At 41.9% G+C, this 19,973-nt stretch overlaps 1 protein-coding gene across 1 annotated transcript; it reads left to right on the forward strand.

Annotated features, from left to right (window-relative positions):
- The first annotated feature begins 2,580 nt into the window (after positions 1 to 2,580).
- On the forward strand, positions 2,581 to 18,650 carry cars2 (cysteinyl-tRNA synthetase 2, mitochondrial). The gene is made up of 15 exons (XM_066660707.1): positions 2,581 to 3,196; positions 3,283 to 3,333; positions 4,315 to 4,432; positions 5,030 to 5,101; positions 7,120 to 7,225; positions 7,329 to 7,409; positions 7,902 to 8,031; positions 9,313 to 9,446; positions 9,714 to 9,781; positions 11,779 to 11,845; positions 14,580 to 14,718; positions 14,806 to 14,929; positions 16,023 to 16,121; positions 17,849 to 18,076; positions 18,206 to 18,650. The coding sequence occupies exons 1-15, from the start codon at positions 3,015 to 3,017 to the stop codon at positions 18,272 to 18,274; spliced, it is 1,668 nt and encodes a 555-aa protein (XP_066516804.1). The 5' UTR covers positions 2,581 to 3,014; the 3' UTR covers positions 18,275 to 18,650.
- The last annotated feature ends 1,323 nt before the right edge of the window (positions 18,651 to 19,973 follow it).

Here is a 19,973-nt window from a genome sequence, read left to right on the forward strand (position 1 = left end):
TAGGAGCTCGGACATCCGGGAGAGACTCGGAGTGGAGCCGCTGCTCCTCCACGTCGAGAGGAGCCAGTTGAGGTGGTTCGGGCATCTGGTTCGGATGCCTCCTGGACGCCTTCCTGGTGAGGTGTTCCGGGCATGTCCAATGGGGCGGAGGCCCCGGGGCAGACCAAGAACACGCTGGAGAGACTATATGTCTCGACTGGCCTGGGAACGCCTCGGTATACCCCCGGAGGAGCTAGAGTCGGTGGCTGGGGAGAGGGAGGTCTGGGTTTCTTTGCTCCGACTGCTTCCCCCGCGACCCGGACCCGGATAAGCGGTGGATAATGGATGGATGGATGGATCTAGAAACAAGTTCAAGCAAACTTGTAGCATAATAATATATTATTATGGCAATTATTTTAATGACAATATATACAAAAGCATGTTAATAAATAAAAAACAAATATTAAAACTATTATAACAATCAAACATTTTTTAAATTACCTTAAAGTACTTTTATCTGAAAATGAACACAATACTGTATACATATATACATACCTTACATTTGCAAATAAACCAACTTTAAAAGATTCAAGTATATTTAACCAAAAAAACATGAGATTTTAGAAAGAAGAACACCCCTATTTGCATGCTGGACACATGTAGTCTCTATGCAGTGTAGCCAGAATTAAGCAGGGGTGCCTTTTCATGTAGATGGACTGCCTTAAAAAGCACCCCATCATAACTCTCTTTCTGTACACACAAATATGGTTTGTTTTTGTCAGTACACCTATAGGATCAATGTAAAATACCTGTATAAGTTTCATGGCAAAAACAGAAATGTAGCCAGAATTAAAATTGGGTACATTTCTTTCTAATTCAACTATTAATACTGCAGTTATGTTCAGGCAGTGGCAGCATGTGTATATTTTCATGGATATAACATTTAGCAAGTTCAGTAATGAAGTGGTAATTTTATTTACAATTCGCTGCTTTTGTCCTATATTCCTATTTATTTCCAGTGTTTAAATATTCCATAAAAATTGCGACAGGATATGTAGGAGTTTCATTGTGGTCAGAAAATGAACGTACACGTTTGTTTTAGAATAAGTCGAAGCTGACTTCAGAAAAAGCAGCGGTGCCTGTAGATTATATCATTTTATTATTTACAAGCGACCTTTTCTTTTTTACATCTCAATATCTAGAGTGTTTCTACTGGGGAAAAGGCGATTTATTTTTATTTTGACGGAAATGAACATGATATTTTGCCCGTTTTGTCATAAAACGCCGATTAACCTCCCTTAGGACTAAATATACCGGGGATGCATCTCGCGGCGGGGGTGCTGAATTCGGCACAACACCTGCTCTCGCCAGTGAATCAAATCAGACGAATCAGTTCACAAAGAGGAACCGACTATCAAACGATTTTCCACTAATCCCTAGTTTTCCCCCCAAAATAAACGGTTACCGATACACCTAACAATAAATGGCATTTTAATCCCTTTTCTACTTTATTAACGTATATAAAAATGGCATATCGTTGCTGTCAGAACATATCACATATTTCCAAAACTTGAATTTTTGAAAAAAAAAAAAGAAAAACAAAAAGTCAAGCAATTTCAGAGGACGCTGTCATGTTTTTTCAGAGGTTAAGGACGGCGCAAAGTTTATACACGATATTCACTGCGAGTTAACTGAAAGTTCGCCTAAAGGAATCGACTCCTTCGTGAACGGCACATCACTACGCCTGGCTGTAGCGAGTCCTCTTTGATCATAAACCCACGTACTTATGTATTTCCTTTGACTGTGATGGCTTTAAATCTGTGACATTGTTTATTTTCCAGTTGGTGGGCTGAACCGATTCTGCGGCACTGCAGCAGAAAACTGGGTTATAAAGACTGGGGTTAGTGTGGGGAGTAAAATCGCATAACAGACTGGTTTGATGAAAAGTAAGACTACGTTGTAAGTGAAAGGACAGCTTAGAGAGAGGCGGGTCTGTCAGTGTTTGGTGCGCTAACGTCAGTTTAGAAGTAAAATCTTTCATTCGGTGTTACAACCGAGCGCCTTGGTCACCGCGGTGTGAATGTAACTGCAGCGTCTTCATGACTGCTCTGTGTCTGTACAAACAGCCAATCAGCTTTGAGTGGGCGGGACGCTCGGCGTTGACATCATCTACTAAAGCTCCTTTTCCATTGTTGCCAGATTGAGCCAAATTCGAGGGCAGGGAGGGTTTTTTTTATTCTTAAGTGTGAAAAAGTGGGAAATATCAGTATTTTTTTTAATAAAACAATTTGACAGCTACAACTGAAAATAATTAAAATAATGATATGTTAACACACTCTTGTTGAGTAGGAAGAATCGTGTCCCGTTCACACGCTTTAAGTCTGTAGTAAACAAACAAGAAATGTTTCTGTTTTAATTGTTTAATTGTTTGCAATTTTCTTTAAAAAAATTAATAAATCGATTTTTTGTACAGGTGTTTTAGAAGGGTTCATGGTGAATTATTTCAGTTATGCGTGACAGTTTTGGCGGGACTTTATACTGTTTGGATTGAAAACCGAAAAGACAATCTGGCAACCCTGTTCCCCTTGCAGTCATTCGGTGACAAACCCGCCAGATAGACGTGTTGTTAACGTCTGTTTGGAAGTGAATGAGATTTAAACAAACCACAGGCACACGAGCGCACGTTTATGTTAAGTTAACACTGAAAATTAAACTGAGAAATGCTTCAGGGTTTCTGTTTAGTTGTGTCCTTTATCTCGACCACGCGGCCATTTTGAGCTGTGTCAATAACTGGCTGGTTTAACGATGGTCCTTCTTTATATTCGGACGTCATATGTACACGAACTGTTACTACCGTAGGAGGTACAGGACAAAAACGAAGATAATTTAAGCTGTGTACGACTCAGCGTGCTATAAACAGCAGGGAAACAGGTCGAGGTTGAATGTGCTGGTGTTAAAGCAGGACGTGAAGGCTCATAAGACGCGGTGCCAATGCTCTGCGACATTACACACATTCCCTACATTAAGGTGAAGCTATGAGACATTTTGTGACTTTATTCAAAAACGCAGTGCCGTCGGTTTCCAGTCGAGCACTGAGCCGTGACTCAGGAAACAGATGGATCAGACCTTCGGGTTATAGCACTGGAATAAAGACATACAACAGTCTCACCAAACAAAAAGAGCCTTTGGTTTTGGCCAAAGAGGGAGTAGCCACCTGGTAAGACACTATTCTGTCCCCCTCACGTACACTGACATCATAAAAACGTCCTTTCAGTGTAATCAGTGTTGTTTTTATGTGTGTAGGTACAGTTGTGGACCCACAGTCTATGACCATGCCCACCTCGGACACGCTTGGTGAGTCTGGAAGCAAGATTACAGAATAGGATTGCCATTGTTCTGTTGTTGTTACCCAATTTTTATATAAAAACACTTAACTCTGGGGCATGTTCATAGGGCTAAATTACAGATTCGGAGCATCTGAATACCTGGGAAAATACCCACAAAGCTATTCTACTGAATATGTGCATGTGATTGTTTACTGTGGTAGTGAGAGCTGCCACTGCCTGACTGGCAGCTCATGAATGGCAGCTGCCAAGGGGTCAGGTCATGGTAACTGGCAGCTACCATTGTGACAAATGCCTCCCTTACAAGCTAACTGACAGCAGTGTGACATAAGCTACAAGAGCCCCCTTTTTCCACCAGTGCTGGTGCTCTAGTTTTGAACGGGGCAGGGTGCTAGTCTCAGATAAAGTTATTTAACATACATTAACACCATTTAAAACTAATAGCCCAAGAACCAACTGCCAAGGTACATTTTATGGTAATGTCTCGGGTCAAAGAAGTTGCCAAGAAGGCAAACCTAGCATTGTGGTTTTTTTTTTGGGGGTCAGTATGCTCCACTCTCATTCACATCATTGAGAACAGTGTTAGCCAATTTAGCGTTTAGCATGAAGAGATCTCTAGAGCTGTTCTGTGTTCCCAGCCCTCTTTGCTTAGGAGCATTGTGTGATTGAGGGAGTCCTAGTTATCCAATTGTATTGACAATGACTAAACTGTGCGAGAAAATTGTGTAGAAATCTAAAAGAAAATTTCCACCTACAAGGTGTATTATCATAAATAAGTTCTCCTAACCTTTAACCCATTAATCCCTGCTTGGGAGACTAATGAGAGTAGGGATGGAGCAGATGTAGCAACCGTTAAATTAGTTTTCAATTTATAGTGTCCCTTTACATCTTGATTAGCACTGGTACATGTTAAACTGTTAATGAGTCAGCTGTCAGTCATCTGTTATTCTTGTCCTTGGCTGATCTCTTTTCTGTTATTGTCCTTATCCAGCTCTTATGTCAGATTTGACATTCTGCAGAGGGTTTTGATGAGGTTGTTTGGAATAAATGTAACTCATGTCATGGTCATCACTGACATTGATGACAAGATTATACACAGAGGCCTTGAGGCAAGTACATTTCAGCTGTCAGATTGTTTCTTCTAATAATGATATTATTATTTTTAATAAACAATATGTGTATAACCTGAATTATATTAATTCCTTAAATACCACTTTATAATTTCTCACTTTCATTCTCATATAGCTTACATTTTTAAGTACAGGAGGTCCTCAGGTTACGTCAGTCCCGAGTTACGATGTTTCGTGGTTACGACACATCTCCCATTTACTGTATAAAGCCTTGTTTTGACTTCAGTGGTTTTGTGTCGTAAACATCTTAACGTGAACTTCGTGTTTGGTGTGCGCGGCGGAAGAATACACGGTTACGCGGCTCGGGGACGAGGAGGATAGGTGTTAGGACACGATAAGTGCTTACAGTATGTTATTTACGTGCAGCATGTACGTATGTTCCGACTTACACCGAAAATCGGTTTACGACGCGACGTAGGAACGGATCAACGTCGTAAGTCGAGAACCCCCTGTACTTATCAATTTATAGAAATTACTATGAAGTTTTTAATCATTTATCATGTTTTATTATCAAATACATTTTTATGTGTTTTCTAGAAACTGTTAATTTTTATTTGGGTATTGTTTTCCCCACAGGAGAACATCCCACCACTTGTGCTTGCCAGAATGTATGAGGAGGAGTTTAAGAGAGACATGATGGCTCTAAAGGTTTAACATCCATGTTATGTGTGTAGTGCAGTGTTGATGTGTCTGCACTAGGGATGGGCGGTAGCCACATTTTTCAAACCGTAATACCGTCTCAAAATATTATCTCGGTGTACGGTATCACCGTGGGGAGGGGGTGCTCTGTCAGACTGCGCCAAGCCTTATATCTTAGCACAAGGTTCAGTGAATCTAGCTAAACACAGCCCGAAAGGGCACACAACACACATGTTGACGATAAAAACCCGTTACTGAGAGAACACATTTCAGCAACTGGTGCTGGAGGAACAGAAAAGTTCGAAAATAAGTGAAATAAGAGGGTGTACACTGTTTAGAAGCACTTCTGGCGTTAATAGGCACTTGTGGTTTAGCAGACCACAGCAGATTGTTCAGTGAATTGAGGCTCAAAACCCCCATATTTAGGGGATAAACCCATACACCTGTGAGCACAAAGTCGAGTGAAGGATATTCTGAGAATTCCTTTCTCTTTTAACCCAAACTCGGCGCTAAACTGACAACTGCGGTGGGCTACTGGGCTTGTGTTTTATCCCCCACTCATTTTCAGACAGTGACCTCAGCAGTCATTGAGCTCCCACAGCGCCCCCTACCTGTGACTCTCTTAAATACACATGGACATTTTAGCCGAGTTTTAAAGACAGAAAAGAAATTTGACACACCACACGTCATTAAGACAGAGTTTTAGAGCCACGGTGTTAAAAATAAATAAATAAATAAAGTAAGAATTCTAAGAATATTCTCGGAATAATTCTGAGAAAAAATCTTGGAATAATTCTGAGAAAAAATCTCAGAATAAATGAGTAAAAAGGGTCTGTATAATTCCGAGAATATAATGAGAATATTTAGAGAAATACTGTTTGGGTTGTTATTGATTATAAAATGTAGACAGACTCACAGTCTGTGTTCCATGAGTGAGTTGTGAAAGCAGCAGTCAGTGAAGTGAGCAGAATTATTTATTAAACGCGTTCACACGACATGACGACTAACCCCCGTCAGTGCAGCCCCTGACCGTGATGAATACGGTTTTAGTTTATTGTACGAGTCCGAGCCGTAATGTGATGGAGCCTCGTGGGGGCGCCGGAGTTCCACTCGCTCTATTTAAATACTAATCACACTGTGGTCCTCTTGTGGAAGAGAACTGAGTGTTTATTCAGGGTTTAAACACTAATCACACTGTGGTCCTGATATGGAAGAGAACTGAGTGTTTATTCAGGGTTTAAACACTAATCACACTGTGGTCCTGTTGTGGAAGAGAACTGAGTGTTTATTCAGAGTTTAAACACTAATCACACTGTGGTCCTGATGTGGAAGAGAACTGAGTGTTTATTCAGAGTTTAAACACTAATCACACTGTGGTCCTGATGTGGAAGAGAACTGAGTGTTTATTCAGAGTTTAAACACTAATCACACTGGTCCTGTTGTGGAAGAGAACTGAGTGTTTATTCAGGGTTTAAACACTAATCACACTGTGGTCCTGATGTGGAAGGGAACTGAGTGTTTATTCAGGGTTTAAACACTAATCACACTGGTCCTGTTGTGGAAGAGAACTGAGTGTTTATTCAGGGTTTAAACACTAATCACACTGTGGTCCTGATGTGGAAGGGAACTGAGTGTTTATTCAGGGTTTAAACACTAACCACACTGTGGTCCTGATGTGGAAGGGAACTGAGTGTTTATTCAGGGTTTAAACACTAATCACACTGTGGTCCTGTTGTGGAAGAGAACTGAGTGTCTGAATCTTTTTTTTTTAACGCCGTGGCCCTAAAACTCCGTCGTACGTCATAAATACCGCCCTCATTTTACGATACCGTCTACATTTTTAAATACCATGGTGTACGTTATTATCATTATACCGCCCAACCATAGTCTGCACCCTAATTCATTTTATATGATTCTAAATAAGCTTTGCATATTTTGAATTTTACTGCAGTGTATTGGTAAAGAATGTGCTTTAAATCATCCCATACTTACTGTAACATTATTTTATTTTGCTGAATGTTTTCTAGGTGCTTCCTCCAGCTGTGTATATAAGAGTCACAGAGACAATACCTCAGATTGTAGCTTTTATAGAAGGCATCATCAGAAATGGCCATGCTTATGCCACAGATCAAGGTCAGTTTATTCCAGATTTGACCTTAAAGATCCAGAGTTTAAGGTGTTGTTACTATGGAACAGTGTAGAAAGGCAATCTCAGTTTGTTGTATTTTGTACACAGGAGATGTCTACTTCGATACACAATCGATTGGCTGTCGTTATGGAAAACTTGTGAACTTTGGAGACACTGCTGAGGCACCAGGTACAGTTTTAATGTGTGGCTTTAGTCTGTAAGATTTATGTTCATGGCTTCATTGATATTTTTATATATGTCAAATATGACAAAATACGCAAAAGGGGTACTTAACAAATATTTAAGAAATTGATAGAAATATTTAAATATACTTAATTTCACACAGTTCATCGTAATCTTAATTTAGAAGCTTAATGCTTTATATAAATTAGAAAATAGTGCACAACAGAAGAATGTTCATTAGTGTTTTCAGACCCTGTATTCATCTGAAGCTGAATGTAAATGAACTCAGCTGTTAACGTTTTGAACATGCCACCACACCTCAGAGCAGGATGAATAATCCTGAATAATGAATACAGAATCCTCCCAGAATATTATTTATCCCTGACAAATAATATCTCTGTCAAAATAATTGAAATATTTACATCCTAAAGTATCTTTTGCCGTCTGGTCTATAGCTTACCTGTCTATATTGCATTAGTTAATATTTAGTTTCCCTAGGTGTTAAAGATAAAAGGGACCCCCGGGACTTTGCCCTTTGGAAAGCATCTAAACCACAGGAACCCTGCTGGATGTCTCCATGGGGAAAGGGAAGACCTGGCTGGCATATTGAATGCTCCACCATTGCCAGGTAAATGTTCATTTTCACCTACTGAGGAAAGTCCATATCTTAGCAGTTATCTGAATGCCATGGGGTACGAGGGCATCTAATTCTACTTGGTTTTGCTAAATGGATTGCAGTTTTCACCCCAACAAGCTTTCACTGTCTTCATCATCTAAATACACAAAAATATTCAGGTCACATTTATTTTTATCAATAACATTTCTAGGCATAAATAAATTAGACACATTCATTAAGCACCCCTTAATGAATGTGTCTAACTGCATGGTGGTGCAGCAGGTAGGTGTCGCAGTCACAGCTCCAGGGACTTGGAGGTTGTGGGTCTGTGAGGAGTGTGGTGTGTTCTCCCTGTGTCTGCGTGGGTTTCCTCCGGGTGACTGTGTGGTGTGGTGTGTGGTGTGTTCTCCCTGTGTCTGCATGGGTTTCCTCTGGGTGAATGTCTGTGAGGAGTGTGGTGTGTTCTCCCTGTGTCTGCGTGGGTTTCCTCCGGGTGACTGTCTTTGAGGCGTGTAGTGTGTTCTCCCTGTGTCTGCGTGGGTTTCCTCCGGGTGACTGTCTGTGAGGAGTGTGGTGTGTTCTCCCTGTGTCTGCGTGGGTTTCCTCCGGGTGACTGTGTGGTGTGGTGTGTGGTGTGTTCTCCCTGTGTCTGCATGGGTTTCCTCTGGGTGAATGTCTGTGAGGAGTGTGGTGTGTTCTCCCTGTGTCTGCGTGGGTTTCCTCCATGTGACTGTCTTTGAGGCGTGTGGTGTGTTCTCCCTGTGTCTGCGTGGGTTTCCTCCGGGTGACTGTCTGTGAGGAGTGTGGTGTGTTCTCCCTGTGTCTGCGTGGGTTTCCTCCGGGTGACTGTCTTTGAGGCGTGTGGTGTGTTCTCCCTGTGTCTGCGTGGGTTTCCTCCGGGTGACTGTCTGTGAGGAGTGTGGTGTGTTCTCTCTGTGTCTGCGTGGGTTTCCTCCGGGTGACTGTCTGTGAGGAGTGTGGTGTGTTCTCCCTGTGTCTGCGTGGGTTTCCTCCGGGTGACTGTCTGTGAGGAGTGTGGTGTGTTCTCCCTGTGTCTGCGTGGGTTCCCTCCGAATGAATGAATGAATAAATGCATGAACATTCATTAAAGCTAAAGTCTGCGTTAGAAAATATATGCATTCTGATTTTATTAGACTTTTGTAACATTGAATATATTTTATAGAAAAATCTATAGCTAAGACGGATACTTTTTGTTAAATGCCACTTGCTGCCTTTTTAAGCGCCTGCTTGAGAATCTATCCAACCATTTGATAATTCTGTTCCTTTCTTTAGCTCTGTGTTTGGGAGTCAGTTGGATATCCACTCAGGAGGCATTGACCTGGCCTTCCCACATCATGAAAATGAAATTGCTCAATGTGAGGCTTATCACAAATGTGACCAGTGGGGGAACTACTTCCTGCATTCAGGTATAGCTTGTATGTGCAGGTTTTGGAGCCAAGTTCTTTCATCTCAATATGCCGCTGTTGGAAAATGCTTTCTTTTTTTGATGCATATGGCATGACATTAAGGAGCTAAATATTTAAGAAATTCATCATATGCCTATTTTTGTTTAGAAATAATGGGATGTGATTAAACTTCACGTCTGGAACTCATAATGATTACAGAAGAATACATTTTCTGGGGGGTTCAGTGAGTTTAATACAAACTATTGTTTCTTATTAATGTGTTTTCAGGTCACCTTCATTTGAAAGGCAGTTCAGAAAAGATGTCAAAGTCTTTGAAGAATTATATTACAATAAAGGTAAGTATTTTTAAGTATATATATATATATATATATATATATATATATATATATATTTTCACCGTGACCCTAAAATGGAAGTGGCAAAGAAGATGATGATGATGTTGTTAATATATTTGATACTTGTTTGGTATTCGTTCGAAAGCTAGTCCCTGATTCAAATATTGTGGAGTGTACTTGGATTGATCTGAAAACATTAATAATAATTTGAAAGACCTTAGAATTAAATTTCTAAATGTAGATATTTACATTAAAATGACTACAGTTATTTCGGTGGTTAATTAGGATATACTTCCAGTTTCGCAATACAGTAATCCCTCGCTACTTCGCGGGTTTTTTCAAGGGGGCTTATGGCCACTATATCGCGGATATTGAGGGAAAATCTAGAAAAAACGTAAGTATTTCTTACGTACAGTACACAGTACATGTGTTGTTCATGTCCACATCCGAGTGAAATTTACTGACGCTAAATCACAGCTTAGGAATGACTCTATTAAAGAAACTGGTGGGATATCACATGTAGTTCCAGCTGAAAAACATTATAGAATGACTGTTTAATGCAGAGGGTGGGTTGTTAACAGTAACAGGGAGGGTTTTAAAAGTCCAAATACTCGTTAAATACATAGTATCTTTCAAATATCTTTCCTCTACTTGGCCGAAATTAGTTTTTCGCGGGTGGTCTTGGAACTCATCCCCCCACGAAAAACGAGGGATCACTGTACCTTAAACAGTTTAAATTATGTGGAACATTTTTTGTCAGCATGTAAATTTAGTTTGTTGCAGGGATAAGAAGAAGTATGTGGAGGTTAACACAATGCCCATTGGCAGAAGTAGCAGACAGTTAGGTTTGTATGAGAAGTTTAGTGTATTGAACAGCAAGAAAAGTGTATTAACACTGGGAAATGTGTTAAAGCACAATACTTGGGCCTGGTCGCAGATGTAGGTTAAAAACCACTGGTTCCACATTGCATTGTATGGTGGATATGGTGTTATACTGAGGGCAAACTGATGTGTTTTTTTTCCCATTTGAAGAGGAAGTCAATGCAGCTTATGAATGGAAGAAGTTGAGGTTTGCAGAGGTTTGGTGTCGGAGTTAAGAGAGAAAGAGAGAGAGAGAGAGAGATGGTGGCAGGTGTATATTAGGCTAGTCGAGATGGTCATTAGGGGATTTGTAGCGCCCTCACAATGTGATTGGCTGAGACACATTCCAGGCATATGCTAATATTGCATGTTTAAAAAGATGCTTTTTTTAGGTATTACTCCACAAATAAACCTAGCAATGAAGCCTGTGCTTACAGGATGGGGAGGGTGTGACTTCACCTCCTGAGGAGGGCCCGATAGTACTTTTCCACCAACGTGGATTACTTTTCTCCATTGCTCTCCTTCACCAGCTCAGCAGGACTGCTCTGGAGCCATACTCTGAACTTAAACACACCAAAACTCTATCAAATATAGCTGTGTTAAATTTGAATTCCATGTAAACAGTGGATTAACACTAGAAGCAAGGTGTGAGAGAAGTGGAATGTGTGAAGGACTGAAACTATTTTACCCTGCGGAGTGTTGATAAACAAAATGAATGCAGTGCTAGTGTCTCACATTATAACACTCCCATGTGTTATTGTTATTAAGTCTATGTTATTAAGTCTACCACATTGTAGTTGGTTGAATTTGGACTTAGAGGTCATGCGTTGAAGGTATTGACGGTAATAACTGACATTTAAAGTCAGTGGTCAGGGAAGTGCATTCAGTGATTGATTGCGCTGGGGTAGGGTGTCTGACACCTGCCAGAGGTGCCGTGGATTCAGTGAAAGGGACGTGTCTACCTCAGACTAAAAGCTTGCAAAGAACCAGGTGTTTAAGGATGTATGAAGATATTAGCTTGGACCCTATGTGTAGCTCCACTGCAGGATTTTGTCGTCGTATCCTGTAAAATTTGAATGTAATTGACTTTCTTTCCCTTTTCTATCTGACATTTTCGTTTACTTTTTATTTAATAGGACTTTTTGAAGACCTACACAGTGAATGAGTTCAGAATGTTTTGCCTGTTAACCAAGTACAGATCAGGTGAGCTTCAAATTCAGTTTATGTAGTATGTTTAATACAAATCTAATTCCTAAAACTTGGGGAATATGTGTTAAAATAACTTTTTAAACAATGATTGTAAGAGGGGAAAGTCGTACAAACAGAAGGTATGGAATGGAGGTCAGCAACCTTATAAACACATTTTAGTACACAAAAGTCACGGTTTGAGTATGTCACTGTTTCCATTTAGTGCTGTATATTCCCCTGTGGTAGTTAATACAGCAGGAAGTGTGTTGATTCATTGCTTTAACTTACTCTTCCTGGAACGGGGCCTTGTCGTGGCAAAAAGGCTTTGTTGGTCTTATGTAGGGAGCTATGAATGAACAGGTCCGGATTGAAGATCCAAGATGCACCCTGGTTAACACAAGAAGAGTGTTGAGTACCCTGTCCAGAAGAGGATTACCAGGACCTATCTCTGGAGCCAGGCTTGGACGTAGTGTTCCATGGCGAGTGCCTTGTAGCCAGACAATCCACATAACAAAGCTGGGCTCAGCCTGAAAATGCTAAATGTGAGGATTGCATGCACCCACCACTTGCTAGGTCCAGATTCAAGGGTGCTGTGCAATGTCCTTCAGGCGCGGGGTGGGGGTGAAGGGGGCCCTCGTGGAATGGATGTTGGCTTTTGGGTGTGCGTATGAGCCCAGCTGCACTTCAGAGTATTGGGCCTTCTAGGAGATAGAGGGTGGAGTTTTGAAGGGGACTCCTTGCACTGACTCCATTGTTGTGCTGGGAATTTCAGAGCACATGTTGGACATGACTGGGGAAATCTGGAGAGGAGTGATTGGGAGGAATGGTGTGCCTGATCTGAACCTGAGCGGAAAGATTTTATTAGACTCATGTGTTTGTTCAAAACTAACATAATGTTCGAACACAAGACCAGAGCCTCCTGGACCAAAGGTCAGTGATAGACTTTGTAGCCGTTTGATAGACGTTCTTCTCTTCTGAGGCCGTATGTTTAGGACACTCGGGTACATGGAGAGGCTTAGCTGTCAGCTGATCTCCATCTGGTGGTGATTTGGAGCAGATGGTGGGGAAAGTATTCAGACCAGACCTGGTAGACCCAAACGTATAGTGAAATTATCCTGGGAAATGCTGGCAGACAACTCTCCAAATTTCAACTTTCACTTCTGAGAGAATTTTCCTGGAGGGGATAGGGGACAGGGAGTCTGATTGGACCCTTCTCAAGACCTCCGTTGTGGATGCAGCTGTGCATAGCTGTGATCACCGGCAACACAGGAACATAGTGGTTGTCAGGATGTCAGTGGTGAGGGATGTTTTAAAGCAGAAGACGTTGTCTTTTCAAGTTGGGCTTGGCTTGGGGAACGCCTGATTTAGCAGGTGGGGGTCAGCAGGTGAAAAGGTGAAAAAGACTGGCAGTTACAGAAGCAAAATCTGGAGCATGGGAGGGGTTTTGGAGAGGCCACTGTGAATGACTTCCGGGTGGCCTCAAAAAAGGTTGTGGAAATCACTCAAGAAGGGGAAGTGGTGGGACATTGTCCAGTCTGTGCTGAGCAAGGTTGGTGAAATTCTTAACCGGACTGAGGTTATTTTTGGCAAATGGAAGGAGTACTTTGAGGAACTCCTGAACCCGAGAGACATGCCTCTTATGCAGGAGGTAGGGACAGAGTCTGGGGTGTCAGATTCCATTTACTTGCCCGAAGTCTCAAAGGTAGTTAGAAAGCATTGCATATATATATATATTAGTTGTATATTATTATTAGTAGATAGAATTAGATTATATATTTGTAGAAGGACTGGCGCCCCCTCAAGGGTGAATTCCCGCCTTGCTCCCAAAATGCATATTGGAACTGGATGCATATTTCTAAATTAAATGATTATGAAAATAAGCACCCATCTGCTACAGAGTATACAATGCAAAATACTATCCATCCATCCATTTTCCACCGCTTATCCGGGTCCGGGTCGCGGGGGAAGCAGTTGGAGCAAAGAAACCCAGACATCCCTCTCCCCAGCCACCGCCTCCAGCTCCACCGGGGGTATACCCAGGCGTTCCCAGGCCAGTCGAGACATGTAGTCTCTCCAGCGTGTTCTTGGTCTGCCCCGGGGCCTCCTCCCCGTTGGACATGCCCGGAACACCTCACCAGAAAGGCGTCCAAGAGGCAGCCGGACCAGATGCCCGAACCACCTCAACTGGCTCCACTCAGAGTCTCTCCCGGATGTCCGAGCTCTTAACCCTGTCTCTAAGGGAGAGTCCAGACATCCTGCGGAGAAAACTCATTTCAGCCGCTTGTACCCGCGATCTCGTTCTTTCAGTCACTACCCAAAGCTCGTGATCATAGGTGAGGGTTGGGACGTAGATTGAACGGTAAATCGAGAGCTTTGCTTTTCTGCTCAGCTCTCTCTTCACCACAACGAACCGGTACAGAGCCCGCATTACTGCTGACACCGCACCCATCCGCCTGTCAATCTCCCGCTCCATCTTTCCCTCACTCGTTAACAAGACCCCGTGGTATTTAAACTCCTCCACTAGAGGCAGGATCTCACTTCCAAAAATACTATTTGCAGTTTTAATGCACAGTTGCAATATGTGTTTGAAATATTTAGGGGGGGGGGGTGGATTATTTTGATGCACATTTGTTTGTTTTACCCGAAACTCTCATTTCTAAAAGAAATCCTTGGGTGAATTAAGGCTAAAATACAGCACTGAAGGTCAACGTTCCTTGAATATTGAATATCACTGTTTGTTCCCTTTCAGCAATTGACTACAGCGATGCCAGTATGAATGAAGCTCGGTCCACATTGTCCACCATGTCTGCCTTCATCCACAATGCCCAGGCCTATATGCAAGGTCATTTGACGTGCCAAACTGTACAGGAGAGCGTTTTGTGGGAGAGGTATGAAACTGCACACAGCTGTACACAATACTCAATGAATATGTACTTGTTTGTATGTGTTCTGTTCATTCTCTTGATTCTGCTAAGGTTCTCAGCCACTCAGGACAGTGTCCGAACTGCATTAGCTGATGACTTTGACACGCCAAAAGCAGTGGATGCCATCATGAGCCTCATTTACCTTGGCAACTGTCAGCTTCAGCCTGTTAGTCAAGTAAGCTGATGTATAACCTGTTTAAGCTTATTTAGAGTTTACTTGAACCTGGGTTCCTTGTGTTTAAACTGTGGTGGAAAATTATGAGTCTCTGAGTCGGCATCAAGTATCCTCTCTCATTGACCCACTTCACAAACTGCATCTTTATACCTGTGGCTCTCTACCTCTGATTACCATAGCTCTCATTTCTTTACCTTATATGGCTACGAGCCAAGTTACCATTGTAACACATTCCATTTGCTTTTTTTCCACATCAATCGCATTCTAATGCGTCCTGTTCTCAGTATGACTCCGAGCCATTTTACCATTTGTTTAACTCTCTTTTGCATATCTTTCACCTTTCACGATGCACTCTGTGCACCCCCTCTATTCAGTCGGTCTCTGTTATCTCCCCTCTGTTGTCTGGGAACAGAAGGAGTTGATTGGAAGGTGTCGATATGCTGTTATTTGAGACACAAACACACACACACTCAAGTCTGCTGTGTCACAGAGAATGAGGAATAAAACCATTTCAGTTACACAAGCCTGACATGGTCATTGCTGATTGCTGAATAAACAAATTCAATCACAATATGAACTTTTTTGAAAGTTCTGTCTTTTTGAAACATTACAAAGTGACGTAAAAATGGATTATTGCAAGCTTTAAATGGATCGAGCAGAAAAGGTGATGGTTCAGTGGCCAAAAGCCTGAATGATTCGCTGTTTTTCTGGTGAATCACATTGATTCCAATGATTAACAGCATTAATGTAATGTGTATTCGGCCTGTTGATGAACACACGTTATATTCCGGCTTAAACCATGAATTTGTTTTGTTGTTTCTCATGGTAATGTTATAAATAGTGCCTTTTTAGCCTCATCCTTTTAGATCCTTTTTGTGGTTTTGTTTCTATTGTTAAAGTTAAACAGCCAACCCTTTCAACTGTTCAAATATTTTAATCGGCCACCCATAAAATATCTACTAGAAGCTGTTTCTTAAAGTTCCTCCAGCATCAGAAGGGTGTTTTTTCGAGTTTATTCCAGTTTTGATAATGTTTTTGTTTTTCTAATGGTCAATTAACGAATGAATGAATGTCTTCTTATGTCTTTTCTAAGGATGATGGTACATCCAGGAGTCCAGCAGTCTTTGGAACTATTCTGACTTACATCAGAGATTTCATGGACATTCTTGGAGTTGATCTCTTTGACAGAAAGGTGAGCTGGTTGTGGACAACATCTAAGCACAGCACTGAGTTAGGAATGTTGGATTGTTTGAGGGATGTGGAGTGCTGGATGCCTAAGAAGTTTCTCAAACTGAACCAAGACAAGACAGATGTGAAATTCCCACGTCCAAGTCCAACCATGGCCAATGAACTTGGGCTTCTTTTGTCTAATGTACGCAGCCAAGTAAAAAACCTTGGTTTTGACACTGATCTTACATTTGAAAAGCAAATAATCACTGTTGTTAGAGGTAGTTTCTTTCAACTCTGTCTTATAGCTACCCTTAAGAGAATACTGTCTTTTACAGACCTGGAAACAGTTATTCATGCTTTTATCTCCTCCCGTATTGAATACTGTAATTCTCTGTACCTGGGGATCTCTCATTTGAGCCTGTTATGATTTCAACTGGTCCAAAATGCCGCTGCAAGGCTTTTGACTGGGACAAAGAAAAGGGAGAGTATTACCCCTGTGTTGGCGTCGTTGCACTGACTACCAGTGAAATACAGAGTTGAATTTAAAGTGTTAATGTTCGTCTTTAAAGCGCTTCATGGCCTGGCTCTGAAATATATTTCAGATCTTCATTGTCTTCGATCTACCCCAGGTGCCCTACGTTCCTCTAACCAATTGACACCTCTCGTTCTCGACTGAGGTTCAAAGGAGATCGGGCCTTTGCTGTAGCCGCCCCAAGACTTTGGAACAGTCCACTCTTCATAAAGCAATCCCCTACAATAATGACTTTTAAGACCCATTTGAAAACCTATTTACTTTCTCTGGCGTTTGGGTCCTTTTAAATTATTTCAGCCATTTGTTCTGCCTTGGTTTATGTCGTCTTGCCATCAGTATTTTCTTTGCAACGTTTTATTGTTAGATTCTTTTATTTGTTTTATATATACAGGGGTTGGACAATAAAACACTGAAACACCTGGTTTTAGACCACAGTAATTTATTAGTATGGTGTAGGGCCTCCTTTTGCGGCCAGTTCGTCTTGGGAATGACATACACAAGTCCTGCACAGTGGTCAGAGGGATTTTAAGCCATTCTTCTTGCAGGATAGTGGACAGGTCACTACGTGTTGCTGGTGGAGGAAAACGTTTCCTGACTCGCTCCTCCAAAACACCCCAAAGTGGCTCAATAATATTTAGATCTGGTGACTGTGCAGGCCATGGGAGATGTTCAACTTCACTCTCATGTTCATCAAACCAATCTTTCACCAGTCTTGCTGTGTGTATTGGTGCATTGTCGTCCTGATACACAGCACCGCCTTCAGGACACAATGTTTGAACCATTGGATGCACATGGTCTTACTGGTGCAATGTGCAGTTAATGAAGATTGGCCACCAGGCTGCTCCAATGTAGCCATGAAACCTCCCACACTAAAATGACAGGGGTTTCAGTTTCATTGTCCAACCACTGTAAGTTTTATCGACTTATTGACCCAAAAAAAACCTTCTGGACTGGATTTGCCTGATAACGGTGCTGTACTCTTAGGCATTTATTGTTTTAATATGAGACTGGTGTGTATTGTTAGATAGATTTCTTAAAAACGTTAAATATACACAAGCTTCCAAAGTTAATCTGACTCTAAACCAAGTTTCAGACTCCAAACATGTCTATGCCAATGTATTATATGCAAAGAAAATGTGGGGAATTTTTTTTTTCTCTTTTCTTTTCCTTCAAACTTGCTAAGTCTCCACTTTGTACGGTACATTAACCTCTCTCAGGAATCCAGTGATGACTCCTCTAGTGTCCTTCATAACGTGGTGGAGCAGCTGGTGCACTTTCGTAGTGAGGTTCGAAACTTTGCTCTTTCTGTGGAGGACAAAGCCCATCAGGACCTTCAGGGAGGTATACAGCCTCAGAGAAAAAAGCCCCATCCGGACAGAATGCCTTTACTGAAGGCCTGTGATGCCCTACGAAATGATCTTGTGCCCTTGGGAGTGCAGATTAAGGTAAGATTTCCTGTTTGGTTTTAGTACTTAGAACTGTGTTTAACCCACTAGCCACCAAAGCCACACTTCTGTTTAACTGGATTCTTATCCTATATTAAAGCAACCATGGGCTTCTTGTTTTGTTTTCAGGACAGAGGGACCAACTCCACATGGGAGATTACACCGCAACAGAAGGAAACTAAAGATAAAGAAAGCTAGAGTCTGCTTCAACTTGTTATGGACAACACTGGGGGTGTAATTCCATTAAATATACTTGACCGTTTAATCTTTTGTTGTCATATTTATTTTTATTTTTAGCATCGACAGAAAGCACCTTGTGGTTGTCTTCAAATCTCTGATCCTGGAACATCAGCTCAACACTGTTCACTGAATCATAATCCACAATGACGACTGCTGAAGACCCTCAACAATGAGTGCAACATAAAGGCCACAATAGAGGCCTCATTTTTAGTCCAATTTGCACTATATGTAAAAGCCATGTTGAATAAGAATTGATTCTCTTTGAAAGGACCAGATGTTAATGATGTATTGTGGACATGTGGTTCACGAAAATAAACATCATTGTTATTACCAAGCCACGGAAGAAATATATCAAGAAATGTTCCTTGTTTATTGGTCTGACTGATAACTCGTGGTTTTTATTGTTTTAGTGGTAAAGTGCCTTTCTCATTTCTTTTCATTCATTCATTATCTATAAGCGCTTATCCAGTTCAGGGTCGCGGTGGGTCCAGAACCTACCTGGAATCATTGGGAGAAAGGCAGGAATACACCCTGGAGGGGACGCCAGTCCTTCACAGGGCAACTCACACATTCACTCACACCCACGGACACTTTTGAGTCGCCAATCCACCTACCAACGTGTGTTTTTGGACTGTGGGAGGAAACCGGAGCACACGGAGGAAACCCAAACAGACACAGGGAGAACACACCAACTCCTCACAGACAGTCACACGGAGAAAACACCACACTCCTCACAGACAGTCACCCGGAAGAAACCCACGCAGACACAGGGAGAACACACCACATTCCTCACAGACAGTCACCCGGAGGAAACCCACGCAGACACAGGAAGAACACACCACACTCCTCACAGACAGTCACCCGGAGGAAACCCACGCAGACACGGGGAGAACACACCAACTCCTCACATACAGTCACACGGAGAAAACACCACACTCCTCACAGACAGTCACCCGGAAGAAACCCACGTGGACACAGGGAGAACACACCACACTCCTCACAGACAGTCACCTGGAGCGTGAATTGAACCCACAACCTCCTGGCCCCTGGAGCTGTGTGACTGCAACACTACCTGCTGCACCACCGTGCCGCCCTCATTTCTTTTCCCTGCGCAAAAATGTTTTTACATTCCCAGTTTCCAACTACTTATCGGTTTGTATTTTAACAGGCTGGCTTTGTTGCTGTGCTTTTAAGCCTGGCGTGTGTAAACTAATCTGATTTGATTGGCTACAGCCTTCTGGGGTGAAACACTACTTATATCAAGAATAGGTGAGCTAAACTCAGTAGGTGGATATATTTAAATGCATTTCTGTGGAGAATGCGAGTCCTGTGTTTTCTTTTAAAAAAAATTTAGAGGCACATCAGGTGGGAAAAAAAGTGGGGTTGAATAAGAATGTTTTAATAAATAAAAAAAAAACAAAACAATAGTCTTAACCAAGCTTATGTTAGCCATTGACATTTTGATATTGATTCAGTCATTGTCTGTAACCCTTATCCAGTTCAGGGTCACAGTGGGTCCGGCGCCTACCCAGAATCACTGGGCACAAGGCAGGAACACACACCGGAGGGGTCACCAGTCCTTCACAGGGCGACACACACATTCACTCACACCCAGGAACAATTTAGATTCGTTTTTGGAGCATAGGAGCACGGAGAG

This window comes from Hoplias malabaricus, chromosome 2 (assembly GCF_029633855.1).
Source record: "Hoplias malabaricus isolate fHopMal1 chromosome 2, fHopMal1.hap1, whole genome shotgun sequence".
NCBI lineage: Eukaryota > Metazoa > Chordata > Actinopteri > Characiformes > Erythrinidae > Hoplias > Hoplias malabaricus.

Bases quoted from the DNA above. Each gene is read 5' to 3' on its own strand.
- cars2 (XM_066660707.1), top strand. From the start codon at position 3,015: ATGAGACATTTTGTGACTTTATTCAAAAACGCAGTGCCGTCGGTTTCC. The intron at 3,197-3,282 runs GTAAGACACTAT...TTATGTGTGTAG, and splicing joins AAAGAGGGAGTAGCCACCTG to GTACAGTTGTGGACCCACAG. The intron at 16,122-17,848 runs GTGAGCTGGTTG...AACCTCTCTCAG, and splicing joins TTGATCTCTTTGACAGAAAG to GAATCCAGTGATGACTCCTC.